We start from the raw sequence: 13,713 nt of genomic DNA, 5'->3' as shown, positions 1-13,713 counted from the left end.
GCACATTTAGCTTTCACCAGAGTATTTTCTCTGCACAGTGTTTTCTAGGTGTATAACGGGGAAAGGAATGTCCTTGTTCTGAGAGGTATTTCTTAGTGACTTTGTTTAGTAGACACACAATGTGTTGCTTTGCTTAGCCTTGGTACCGGACGGTCATGAGACATACGTCACTTTCAAGACAAATGGATAAGCCTGTTTGACACGTTAATAGTTGTGGAGTCATGTTTGTACCAGGCAGTGGAGAAAAGGAACACGCAGGGGCGGCCATATCCACCCAGGACAGAAGCAACAGGGGTAGTGGTGTGAACTGTACCTGAGGTAATAGAAGCCGCATAGAGCACCAAGATAGAAATCCTCGTAGTGCCAGATGGCGCCACGGGAGCCAGCGAAGTGCGGGAGAAAAGGATAAGCCACTTTTTAATATTTACTGCAACATAAAGCACCCTGAAGTTGAGGCTAGAGGAAGGGCTCAGTGGTTAGAGCAGCAGGCTGCTCTCCCAGAGGGCCCAGGTCCTTCACCACCATCCACACACCAGCTCACAATCTGATGCCCTCTTCTGGCCTCCGCAGGTACCAGGCACATACATGGTCCACAGACTTACATGAAGGCAAAACACCCATTCACATCACAATTGATGGTGGTGGTAACGATGTTTTTTGAGACAGGGTTTCTCTGGGTAGCCCTGGCTATCCTAGAACTCACTCTGTAGACCAGGATGGCCTCAAACTCAGTGCAGGGAGCGGTCTGCTTCTTCTCTCCTGTCTCTCCACCACACACTTGCTTGTTTTAATGGTGCCTATTGATTGGCGGGTGGGCCTCTGGCTCCAGTATTCACCTTTTCAGGCCGGCCTGTCTCACTGAGCATGATCTTAAGTTTGTCCGTGTTCATGTCTGTGGCTGTATTACTATCAAATGCCTTGCAGACAGCTATAGTCAGGGTTGACACCTACGGCCATGTTGATGGGAGATGGCTGAGCTGAGCTGGCCCTGCCACCCAGCAGCCAGCATACATATGGTGGTGCCAGCAATGACACGGGCACAGGAGAGCTAGCCCCAATGACATGGGCACCAGGCAGGCTGACAGTTATGACAGGGCCCAGACCCAGGGCTTTGAGTCGGTCCAGCCCAGCATCTACCCCATGTAGACCTGCTGGAGCACATGAAGGGACCTGTCCTGCAGAACCAAAGCTTTAGGACCTCCATGACACAGGATAACAACAGGATCCCCAGGAGGAGTCCCAGTGAGGGCCCAGTATTGAGAGAGTAACAGAAGCAGAGGTCAGGAACACACCCATGACTTGCTGCAATGAGCATTTGCAAATAAGCCTATTTGGGCAGGAGGGTGTGCTGTGTGACAGCAGTGACAAACCATGGCTTCATGGCAAGACAAGACATTTTGGCGTGGGTAGGGGGAGGTGACAGGGGCAGAGGACAAATAGAGAAGGCCTGGGAGATGAGTGGAAACGGGGTACACAGTGTGGAATTCACAAAGAACTGACCTTAGAAATATCTTCAAAAAGGGCAAAAGCTCTGTGATTTCTCTCCAACGAGAACACAACCATAGCTAGGTCTCCAGACACGGAAGGGCAGAGGCTACTCGCAGGGGCCAGAGAGGGGGATGTTTGATAGATCCTGGGTTTCGGTTTTGCCAAATGAAATGTCTAGAGACTGTTTATGCGGTGATACTAACAAACTTGATGCTACTCAATTCCAGAGTTCTGAAAGATCGTTAAGGTGGTAAATTTTACTATTTGTGACTTTACCATTACGTGACAGCCATCTGATTGGGCAAGAAATGTAGATGTAAAGGTGTTCTATTCCACATGACAGCAGCCCTGCTGACTAAGACACAGCACAGCCAGTGTACAGGCAGAGCTGAGAGTTCTACATCTTCATCTGGAGACGGCTAGCGGAAGACTGACCTCCAGGCAGCTAAGATAAGGGTCTTAAAGACCACACCCACAGTGACACACCTACTCCAGCAAGGCCACACCTACTCCAGTAAGGCCACGCCTACTCCAGCAAGGCCACATGTCCTCCAACAAGGCTACACCTCCTAATAGTACCACTCCCTGGGCCAATATATATAACCATCACAGCCAACATGGTCAGGCAGTCTGTGTTCAATTACAGAAGCAAGCAGGAATCACAGTACAGGTTAAGAAACACAAAGTTTCAATAGAGGAATGGAATGCCAAGGTGACTGTAGAAAGGGGGAGGGGTGATGAAAAAGTCAGATGCCATGACACACCAATGAGGGAAGACTTCTGTGAGGTCAGGATAAGAACAAAAGACAAGGGCCAGGGACTGCAGTGGCACCTCTGGGTACTGGGCATGATGGCTTGGTGAAATGCACAGCTTCCCCACCCACAGAAACTATCATTTCCGATAAAAAGCTGGCTTTTGGCTAAACCAAGAAGGTAAGGGGTATTCTCGGAAAATGTCAGGGAAGCCCAGCAGTTGATTTACAAATTGACAAGTTTTCATACAATTTATCCAGAACAGACTCTGATCAAATTGCCTGGATGCAAACAATGGCTTGGCCATTTACCAACAAGTAACTTAACCTCATTTTCGTCTATCAGGTAACCCGGTGTGGAAGGGGTAATGAGCCCTACCTCAGTTCTGCCAAAATTAAACAAATTGACACTTGTAAGATGATTAGAGGGGTTGGAGAAACAGCTCAGAGGTTACAAGGACTTGCTGCTCTTGCAGAGGTCACAGGTGCAGTTCCCAGCACCCACATCCGGAGCATAACTCCAGGAACAGTAGATGCAGCGCCCCCTTCTGGCCTCCACAGGGACTTGTACACAAGGCACACGTGCACATACACACACACACACACATACACACACACACACACACACACACACACACAAAACAAAGTACAGTACAATGAATGTTCATTTATAGGTCTGACTGAAAACCAAGTAAATGAAAGAGGAGACAGGGAAAGGTTAAGAGAAAGGGAAGAAAGGAAGCAGGGAGAACAACATATGCCAACAGGCAGAAATGAAATGAGGTGCGCCAGTCCCGGGCTCAGGACAGGGAGCGCAGACATGAGGAAGAGCAGCACGTGAGGGGAGGGTAGCAAAGTTATTCTGTCCAAAGGAAGCCTGAGGAAGGCCATAGGTGAGCGTCAGCAAGCTCCTGAGGGAACAGCAGCCTGCGTTTGGAAACCTTCCCTTAGGAACTCAGCAGCCTGGGGAGGCCTAGAGAGGCTGGGGATGGAACAAATTGCTTACAAAGAACCAGAAACGCAGTTTGTCCTCTCCACCCTGAGGGGGAAATGACAGTCAAAATAAGAGAAAGCATAAAATAAGAGAAAGCTCGAGTGAGCATTCTAAAGCTTCTCATTTTCTATTTTATGAGATAAATGTACTTGGAAACGTTCATCATGCTAACCAAAGACACCTTTCTCATTCTGAACAAAAGTATGCAAAGACCTCTGTAATTCCAACAGGCTGAAGTTTTAGCAATCTCTCAATCTAATAACCTTCTTAACAAAAAAGTGGATTTAGCTTAAGAAATGAATAAAATTCGATGTCCATTTCTATACCAAAAAAAAAAAAAAAAAAAAAAAGCTTTTCAGAGCAGTTTCATCATCGTAAATGTAAAGACATGGCATATAAATTTAGTTTTCTGGGTCTTCATAATCCCTATGGCTACAGGATTATGCTAGCAAAGAAGTTGGTGCTGTCTCTGGAAAACAAGATGGAGGTAGGAAAATGTGAACTGGAGCCCCTGAGGTGAATTAACTGGCATCTCTCCAGGAGCTCCAACCATGAACACACAGGTTCAAAAATGCACAGATGGGTCCTGCCCCTTCACCCCACATGCACAGATGGGCCCTGCCCTTTCATCCTTCCTGCACAAAATAACTGCTCACATTAGAAGAACAGAAAAAAATTGGTGGCAGCAAATCTGCTTGTTTAACTAAATTGTGACAGCAAGGAAGGGGACATCATTTACTTTGTTATGTTGAGGGCTCGGAATTCTTTAACAAAGTAACAAGAAAATGCACACAATTTTATTTAGAACTCAGCAAGGCCTTTCAGTGTCCCTGGGCTTTCAGAGAAAAGGCCATTCCTTTCCTTCAGGGGCATGGAAGACACAGTCTCAAACGAAAGGCAGACAATCTGCTTCCAGGGATGGTTAGAAAATTCTTCCTACGCTTATAAACTTCTTCAGAGGAAGAGAAGGAGGGTCAGAGAGTAATCAGCCACTTCTCCAGAGCTTTTCCTTAGTTCAAAATGCCTTTGGATATGGGAAGATTAAGAGCACTGACTGTTCTTCCAGAGGCCCTAGGTTCAGTTCCCAGCACCCCCATGGCAGCTCCCAACCTTCTGTAACTCCAGTTTCAGGGGACAGGATGCTGTCTTCTGACCTCCGTGCATACCAGACACACACATGGCCCGGAAACATACATGCAGGCAAAACACGCCTATACATAAAATAAAAATAGGTAAATCATTAAATAAAATGTTTTAGGGTATCGACTGGAGAGATGGCTCCGTGGGTAAAGTGCTTGCCCCACAAGCATGAGACCGTGACTTCAGATCCCCAGCGCCATGTAGAAAGCAGTCATAGCAGTGCACATCAGCAACCCCAGTGCTGGCGGGGCAGAGGCAGGGGGATCCCTGAGAGCTCTTGCCAACCAGCCTAGCCAAATCAGTGAGCTCTGGGTTCAATGTCAAAGCAAAGAATCACAAAAAACTACACAGAACACAAAACTCTGACCTACACACACCATAACACATGTGCACACCACAAGAACATATACACACAAAATATTTTGGGGCATGATACCATAAATCCCACCAATGGATAAAGCTCATTAATTTAGAGTCTATGTTTTAATGCACAAGAGAATTTTCTCCCATTTTATACACTGAATCGTTTGATCACTTCTTTTGCAAACAAGGTCCCACTGTACCGCCCAGGTTGCTAACTCATGTCCTCCAGCCATGGCTAGAGTCAGGCTCACACCCAGAGTTCACACCCAGAGTCTTAACATTCCTCATACTGATGATCTGCAGCAATAAGTTCAAACAGTAGCACCTAAAGTCACTTCTTTCTATAAAAACTGTGTAACTTTAAGACTTTAACCTGAGAACTAAAACCTCTTGGTTAAAAATGGATAAGTCACACTGTTTTCATCCCTTACAAACTTTCCTGCTTTCCATAAAGTCTGACTAGCACGGCCTCCATAGCACCAGACAAACATTTAATATTCCTACGTAGACACACACACACACACACACACACACATACACACACACACACACACACACATACACACACACACACACACACACACGTAATGTGTAACGTTTTTAAATAATATCCTGCTAGATGAAATATATTCTTCTGAAAGTTAGAATATACCATTTGAACAGAAAGCTGAGATACAATTTAAAAACAAATATTAAAGTATTGTATTGATCCCACTAGGTAACTAGTCAGATATGTGCAGGCTTAGAGGATGTTAGGGGTAGACCTTGTCTCATAATCTACGGCTTGTATGAAGACTAGAACTCCAGGACACTAATTACAGTTTGAGGAAAGAGACCTGAGTCATATCTCTAGCCCTGGGAGGAGATATGATATCCTCAATTTCTCTGAAGGTCATGGTTAACTATCTAACTTCATGAGCCCTAAATCTTTTAAGATCACCATTTAGCACAGTAGCTGATGAGAAGCCATTGACTCTACCTAACAGAGCCAATCACGCAGACAGGGGAATGGCCCTGGAGAAGCTGGCAGCTGCAGACACCTCAGGAACCTGCCTAGCGTATACACAGGCCAGCCACTCCCCTCTTCAGAGTGCTTCACGTTACTCTGCAACAAGCTTATCTACCCGAGTGTCTCCCTTGGCTTCTTTCAAACAGGAACTGAGGGGAAACCAGAAAGTGCTCCTGATAAAGATGCTGTTGTTCTCCAGAAGATCCTGGAGAATTCCTTTAAAACCAAATCTGCAGACTATGGATGGACTTCAGTAATGGAAATATACTTGGAATGGCCAAGGCCCTTCATCCAACTGCATGATGCCAAAAAAATATATAAAGAGATAAAATACTAAAAAATGTCTACATTCCGACCACATGAACACTACCATAAATGGAGCAACCGACCAGACCCTGGAGCCTGTTGTTCTCAATGCAGTGCCTAAGCCTTAACATCATGGAACTCATCCAATGTCATTGGTTGGGAAGCTGAGACAGGAGGATTGCTTCAAGCTCAAGGCCACCCAGACTACAGAGTACCAGACAGGGCTACAGAACAAAACCTTTTCCCAAAACAGCAACAGAGATAAACAGAAGCTTCTGCGTCCATGTGTGAATAAATGAAAATCTCCCATGACTACTAAAACATCTTAACTTCTTGTAAGCACACAGGAAAGCTATGAGCATGGGCAACGGCACAATCCTCACAATAACAGGTTAAAAGTAAGTTTAACAAGTGGTGATGTCTTGCCTCCATTTCCTACTTTTGTATTGTTTTAATGAACTTTTCAGAGTATAATACCCCTAGCCGCCAACCCTAGTGCGTCAGGAAGCACGGGGTGGTGGCCTGTGTTGAGAAATAAGCATGTGCAGCTCCTGCTCCCATGAAAGCTGGTGCCATCCCACATTCCTCGGCACACAATGCAGCTTTCATCGGTGCTGGCGAGAATTCTTGTGAGAATATCTGCAGCGAATGGATGGAATTCTCGGTGCAAGCCCCCATTGAATTATTTAAAAGGACAATGGCCGAGTGACTAGTTAAACTAATTAAATGTTCCAGTGATATTTATATTACAAAGGAAATGACTTAGGCCTAGAATGTTCTCTCAAGTGCTCAGGCAGACAAAAAAAAATACAGTAAGTGTGTTGACTGTGGACATTGATTCTGAGATGACCTGCCTTCGCTGTTTTGTGAGCTTTCTCCCTTCGGCCAGCTAACGTTTGTCTGTACATCCTGTTTGGCTTCTAAAGGCCATTGCTCAAATGGTTGCTTGTACACACTTTGTCAGACCCTACCCCTAAACAGGATTAGGGATGAACATAAAATAAAGGAAATGAAACAAAGGAAGACTAAAAGTAGGAAGACGGATGAAGTGCCCTGCAGTCTATAAACTAAAATCTAAGCTTGCTCACAACCAAGTCTGTCTCAGAAGACACAAGTTAAAAATCCAATATTCAACAAATAAAAAAAAATCATTTTGCTTAAAGAAAATGTTCTTATGCTGAGATTAAAAAGTAAGTTGGGCATGGGGTCGGATATAACACAGTAGAAAATTTGTCTGGCACACACAAAGCCCTGGGTCTGTCGTGAGCACCAGGATTGGTGGTATATGTGGACCATCCTCAACTACACAGTGATGGGAGGCCATCCTGGGCTACGTGAGACTTTGTCCCACAACAAGATTAAAAACAAAACAGAACAAGAAATTTTCAGTCAGCTTTTTGGTTATTTAACACATTAAACACTAACAACATATACTTTTAAGTACATAGACAAAAGTTCTCTAAGACATGAAGATAAAACATCTTGAAAGCAACTTTGCCGTATCAGGTCTACAGAGATGTGGCTTTATCTGAGTAAGTTTGCGATTTTTCTGATGGTCTGGCTCAGTGTAAGAGAAGGAAAACCGAAGAAATCACTTGATAAAGGCACCCTGCAAAGGCATAGTTGGAATCTTCTCTCCACCAAAGTTCAACCTGTTCTCTGTTAGGTTGTTTCACCTTCTTCCAGTTGTGTTACCGGCACACGTGATGCCTCTTTAGGGCACTTTCGTTTTCACATTTATTTACAAGTGTGCATATCATGCACAAACACGATCAAATGCCACAGTGACCATATGGAGGTCAGAGGACAACCTGCCCGAACTGGTTCTCTCCTTCTACCACGGGAGCTCAGAGGATGGGTTCAGATCACTGGGCTTGGTGACAAGTGCCTCTACCCATGTTGGCCTCAACTGCCTACCATATTCTTACATTGATACGTCCTCCAGTGACCTTACTGAACTGTACAATGAACTTCTATCATTTGCCCTGCTTTGTGTATAATGGACAAGTATTCCATGAAATCTCTTTCAAGAATAACACCCCTAGATTCTCAAAATTCAAGATACTGCTCTCTGGCCACTACTAACCCTTAGAACGTTCTCATTTGTAGGTTTCTACTGATACTGTCAGCCCTCTTGGCCCATCCTTTCAATATTAATCTCTCTCCATGTTATTCATTCTTTAACAGAAATTAGACAGCACACCATCAGACACCATCTAGCACTCCGAGTCAATGCCCACGCCTCTGGTCCCTTTAACTCATCTGCGTGTGAAGGTCAAGTGTGCATTAATTCAGCTTCCTCTCTCCATCCCATGCTCAGGACAGCACCAAGAAAATAGAGCGCCTGGGTTTCTGGACTAGCATCGTAAACGCTCTGCAGTGACCTCCCGTCCTGTCACTCACATCCTAAAATGCCCCTCTCTGCTTCTCCTGACCGTGAAACTTGCACCATTTGCCTAAAATCATTTTCTCACTTTTTTTCTTGTTTGCTTTTGAATTTAAACTCAAAAAAAATTGTGCCACAGGCCAAGAAAGGCTCTTGCTATGCAGGCCTGGAGGCCTAAGTTCCATTCCCAAAGCCCGTGTAAAAAGAGAAGGAGAAAACTGAGGCCACAAAGCTGCCCTTTGACCTCCACACACGTGTGTTGCACAGGCACCTCCATACTCAGACACAGATGACAGACACACACACACACATATACTGCATGCAGATAATATTAATAAGTAAAATTTAAAATAAGAGCTGAACTACTTCAAAGTCCCTAAACATGTCTTGATTTCTTGGCACACGCTCTTCCATCTGCAGGAACGCCCTCCGCCGTTAACCAGAATGCACTGTAGATATCTTCAATCTCCTCCGTTAACCAGAATGCACTGTAGATATCTTCAATCTCCTCCGTTAACCAGAATGCACTGTAGATATCTTCAATCTCCTCCGTTAACCAGAATGCACTGTGGATATCTTCAATCTCCTCCGTTAACCAGAATGCACTGTGGATATCTTCAATCTCCTCCGTTAATCAGAATGCACTGTAGATATCTTCAATCTCCTCCGTTAACCAGAATGCACTGTGGATATCTTCAATCTCCTCCGTTAACCAGAATGCACTGTAGATATCTTCAATCTCCTCCGTTAACCAGAATGCACTGTAGATATCTTCAATCTCCTCCGTTAACCAGAATGCACTGTAGATATCTTCAATCTCCTCCGTTAACCAGAATGCACTGTAGATATCTTCAATCTCCTCCGTTAACCAGAATGCACTGTAGATACCTTCAATGCCCAGATCAGCACTACAGCTCCTGTGAAAACGTCCTCTGAAATTCCTGCTTGCTTTAAAAGCTCAGTCGATATCTTGATGTTTTGGTGATGCTCACTGAGGGCGGTCTTGCAATGCTTCACTGGTCTTCACTTTGTAGAGAGAAACACCAAAGGACTTCTCGTGGTACTGAGGTGACTCTGGCTGCTTCCACTGACGGGTGCCATTCAGTGGAGCCTTGCTGTTCCCATTGGATACTGCTGCCACTGCTGCTTTCTGACTTACGTTTGGTGTTTGCTATTGGACTGGGCTGTCAGAATTGTGTCCCCCAGGAACTATGTCCAAACAGATCCCCAACCCCCTTTTGCTATTAACCTTCTTTCTCCCCTGCCTCTGGTTGGTGGGCTGGAAGGGAGGATGAAGCATTTATGAACCCTTCATTAAGTAGGTTTTGAAGAATCTAAGCCTACAGTTCTCCATACAGAAGCTTCTCCTATGTACCCTGATGCACAGCCCCACCTCTAGGTATAGAAATCATTGCTTTCCATGACATCCACTCATGGATGTGTTCGGTGTAAGACTATTCCTCAGAGGGCCAAGTTTATATCCCACGCAACTACTTATGCTTAAAGTAATGAACAGTCCCACTAAAGTACCATCCCTTCACCCTGGAATTATGTAAAAGAAATAAATTTAGGAGAAATGTATTTAGGAAAAATAAATTTATCAAATCCTTAGTTAAGTCAAATTGATCTGTAACATCAATAGCAAATTTTACATTCACAACCCAGATAAATTGTTCATGTGTAAAATATTTTCAAGTAAATAATAGAAAAAATATTTTACTGAAAGGTAAACAGCACTTTGTTTAATACACCTGGATGCTTAGCAACCAACCAAACTTCAGCTCTTCCCAGGACAGCATTGGTGCTACCACTGCCTAGTGTTTCTATAGCAACAGACAGTCTGAGTAGTGAGAAGATGGTATCACTGCCTTGTGTTTCTATAGCAACAGATAGTCTGAGCAGTGAGAAATCCTATGACAACATCGTCATTCACAAAACACTAATCTCACATTTTCTTTTATTTCTTGTATTAGTTCTCTGTGAATCTCACATCACGTACCCCAAGACCACCCACCTTCCCCTTCACCCTTGAATCTGCCTCCCAACAGAGAAAACAAACCTTTTGGATGCTGTAGTGTGTCACCCTGTGTCCCACGGTATAATCTTTGCTTGAAATGTTCACTGCCAAGACTCATTAGTCTAGTATGAGGTCTCTGGCCTCTGTTACACACTCAGTACTGGATCCTCACAGGGACTCCTGTTGGATACCCTGTTGTTGCCCTGTGTCATGGGGATACTGCAGCTTTGGATCTACAGGACAGGCCCCTTCACATGCTCCAGCAGTGAGGTAGATGTGTGGCTGAGCCAATTCAAAGCCCTGCATCTGGGCCTGAACAGTACCTGAGCCGCTCAGCCTGTCAGCTCTCCCATTCAGGCACTCCAGGCTGGCTCACCCACAAACCCCACAGCCAAGGCCAGTGCTACCCTGCTGCCCAGGCAGAGTGCTCGCCCGCTCTCTGAGTGTTGCAGCTGGTGAGGAACATGACCAGTTCTCCACTCTCATGACCCCGAGGCCAGCTTTCCTGCCTTCCATAGGTGACTGCGGAGGAGGGAGAGAAGGAGGGTGTCTCTCCCTCATCCTCACCACTGCCCAGCAGATGAGAAGTAAGACCTCATCTCCTGCGCTCTTGCCCTCCAGACCAGCTCGCCTACAACCGCCACATGAGGGTGAGCTCTCCTGTGGTTCCCGTGATGTACGGGGCCTGCTCCCATGTGCCTCCCATGACAGGCAGGAGCAGCTCTCCTGTTCTTATGAGCCAGGTCCAGGTCTCCAACCTGCTGCCAGTGGGTTGGGGCAAGAAGGAGGAAAGGGTATCCCACCACTGCATGGGAAACAAGTGTTAGGCCAGCTCTTCCTGGCACTTATGCTCAGGGCCAGCTCACCTGCAAACCCCACAAATTCAGGAGGGCACTCTGCATACTGCGGCTGGACAGAGGTGGTATCTGCTCGCCTGCTCTCCTGCCTTCAGCTCAGGTGAGGGGTGGGGGCGGGTCTGCACAGTCCCAGGCAGCAGCCAAGACCAGAAACAGACCCCTGATGCTGCTGCAGGGCCACCGACCAGACATGGACCCCACATGGTCCCAGCTGCTCCCATTAGGCCGTTCCTCCCCCTCAGTCTCCAGCTCTGCCTCTCCATCATGCCCGCGTCCTTCTGTTTCTCTCTCTTCCATTTCTCTGCCACTTACTTGCTCTCGCCCTAGTGGCACCTGGGAGCTCTGACAGTCTGGTGTCGTCTCAGGGGTGGTCTCGGGAGTGCCACGCCCTGCTCATGCAGTACGGCACCAGGCAGGGGTCCTCTCAGGCATGGTCTGCCCCCCCAGGCCTGCACCGTGCCACACTGGTGGTTACCTCAGACTCCCTCTTTTTTCAGGGAACGTCAGACTACTACTCATTTGGATGTTCATAGTTTAAAACACTGAGCCTAAACGCAGGCTTTCTCCTCTCTGCCGTCACCTGACACCCATGCAACAGAGCAGCCACACCGACCCTGCTACAGAGGGTCAAATTCTTTAAACATAGAAGAAAAGCCAACCATGAAAACCCATTCCCACTCCACCCATCCTTCCACTAAAAGTGTGCTTTTTAATAAGCCATTATGAATGCACAGAGGTAATATAATATGAATAATAAAAGCATATCTTACAGGGTCACGGACAGCTTGGGATTCTTTTTATTATGTTAAAACCAACTAAAATAAATATGCATATATTTTGAGAGACTACAAGGAACCAACTTCAAGATGATGTCCAAATTAAAGGGAGGCAGACCAAGAAAAAGACTGTAATGATAGCAACAATCTGTCAAAACTTTAGCTTTCATGTTAGTACCAGATGTTCAGTTCCTACATTACTTTTTAAGTGGTTAAATGGAGGGGGAACAAGGTAGATAGAGGGGTGAAGAGGAAGAGGAAAAAAGAAAAGAGAGAAAAAAAAGATAAGGACAGGGGAAAAAAAGTAAAAGTAAACCATGCAGGCTGGAGAAAGGTCCTGAGTTCAAATCCCAGCAACCACATGGTGGCTCACAACCATCTGTGATGAGATCTGATGCCTTCTTCTGGTGTGTCTGAAGACAGCTACAGTGTTTATATGTAATATGTAAATCTTGCACAGACTGATAGTGTTTCAGACCAGAGAGAAATGAGCATCCGCGATGGCAGACAGTAAGCCTACACAGTACCAAGTGCAGCATGTAGCCGAACACTCAACCTGTTGTCTCCAAACCAAATCCAAAGTTCACCCACCTGTCCAGCCCCTACTGTGTTACAGTTGAGTGTATCTGCCATAAGTGGCCAGTAATGACTGGGCAGCCTCAGACTCTCCTAAGTCAACATTATCCTCAGCAAATAGTAGCCAAAAGGGAGGAAGGAGCTGTATGAATGAAAACGTGGCTAATCCACCGATTGGCCCAGTAATAGAGAGTTGAGTGACAGTTCCCACGAGCCTCTGAGTAGGAACACAGAGACTGTTTCTTAGTCTTTTAATATTTATCAAGGGCCAATCACTTGTCAAATCTCACAAGCAAAGGGATCATTGGGACTTATAGTTCATACTTGAATCCAGTCTAGTATTTTCCCTGGAAAGCTCCACAATCAAGAGTCCCTTCAAGAGAACCTTCCAGGCTTCTGGACACTGCTTACACAAAAAACACCAAAGCAAGCTCATGTGCAGTGAGATTACACCGGCTTTCCAAATGAGAAGATGGCAGCCACTGGCAAAAGCACATCTGAGGTTTCCCGAGTCCGGCGCCGTCGGCCTTACCTGCGATCTCCAGAAGGGTGCTGACGTGGTCTCCGTCTGCCAGCCTCACAAAGCCAACCTGACCTTGGAAAGTGCCGATCCCTCGGAAGGGCAAAGTCAAGTGCTTCCCCTCGAGGATCTCCTCAACAAATGGCTTCAGTTCCAAAAGTGCGTCGGTACCACTAGTGAAAAATGACATTTCAGCAACATGATGAAAAACAGAAAAATGGGGAGTAAAGACATCCTACCTATGCATATTATAAATGCAATATATGCATAGAATATATAATATGAAATTGCATATTATAATAGTTATTTCAAAGTTCAAAATATCGTTGCGATCTAACCTATAGTTAAAAAATCAATATTAGTCTTTAGACAATTATAGAAGAAGTGGCGTCTTTTTCTAGTTATGGTCACCATGAAAGACATAAAAGCAGATAGTATTTCATTACCCATCAAGAAACTTCATAGTTTTTAAAGATTTTATTATTCATCAAGAAACTTCTAAGTGAGATGTGGCAGCGCATGTCTGTAA

The 13,713-nt window shown here is 45.4% G+C and overlaps 1 protein-coding gene across 2 annotated transcripts in view; it reads right to left on the bottom strand.

Annotated features, from left to right (window-relative positions):
- Positions 1-13,713, bottom strand: part of AKAP7 (A-kinase anchoring protein 7) — a 99,578-nt gene that overhangs the window by 60,482 nt on the left and 25,383 nt on the right. For both annotated transcript variants that reach the window (XM_080929294.1, XM_080929295.1), the window contains exon 5: positions 13,197-13,357. In XM_080929294.1, coding sequence (XP_080785420.1) covers positions 13,197-13,357 — 161 coding nt within the window. The remainder of the gene's footprint in view (positions 1-13,196; positions 13,358-13,713) is intronic.

The sequence above is a fragment of the Micromys minutus genome (assembly GCF_963924665.1).
Source record: "Micromys minutus genome assembly, chromosome: 15".
Classification (NCBI taxonomy): Eukaryota; Metazoa; Chordata; class Mammalia; order Rodentia; family Muridae; genus Micromys; species Micromys minutus.
Note: the sequence above shows the minus strand (reverse complement) of the source record. Positions and strands in the feature narration are given on the sequence as shown.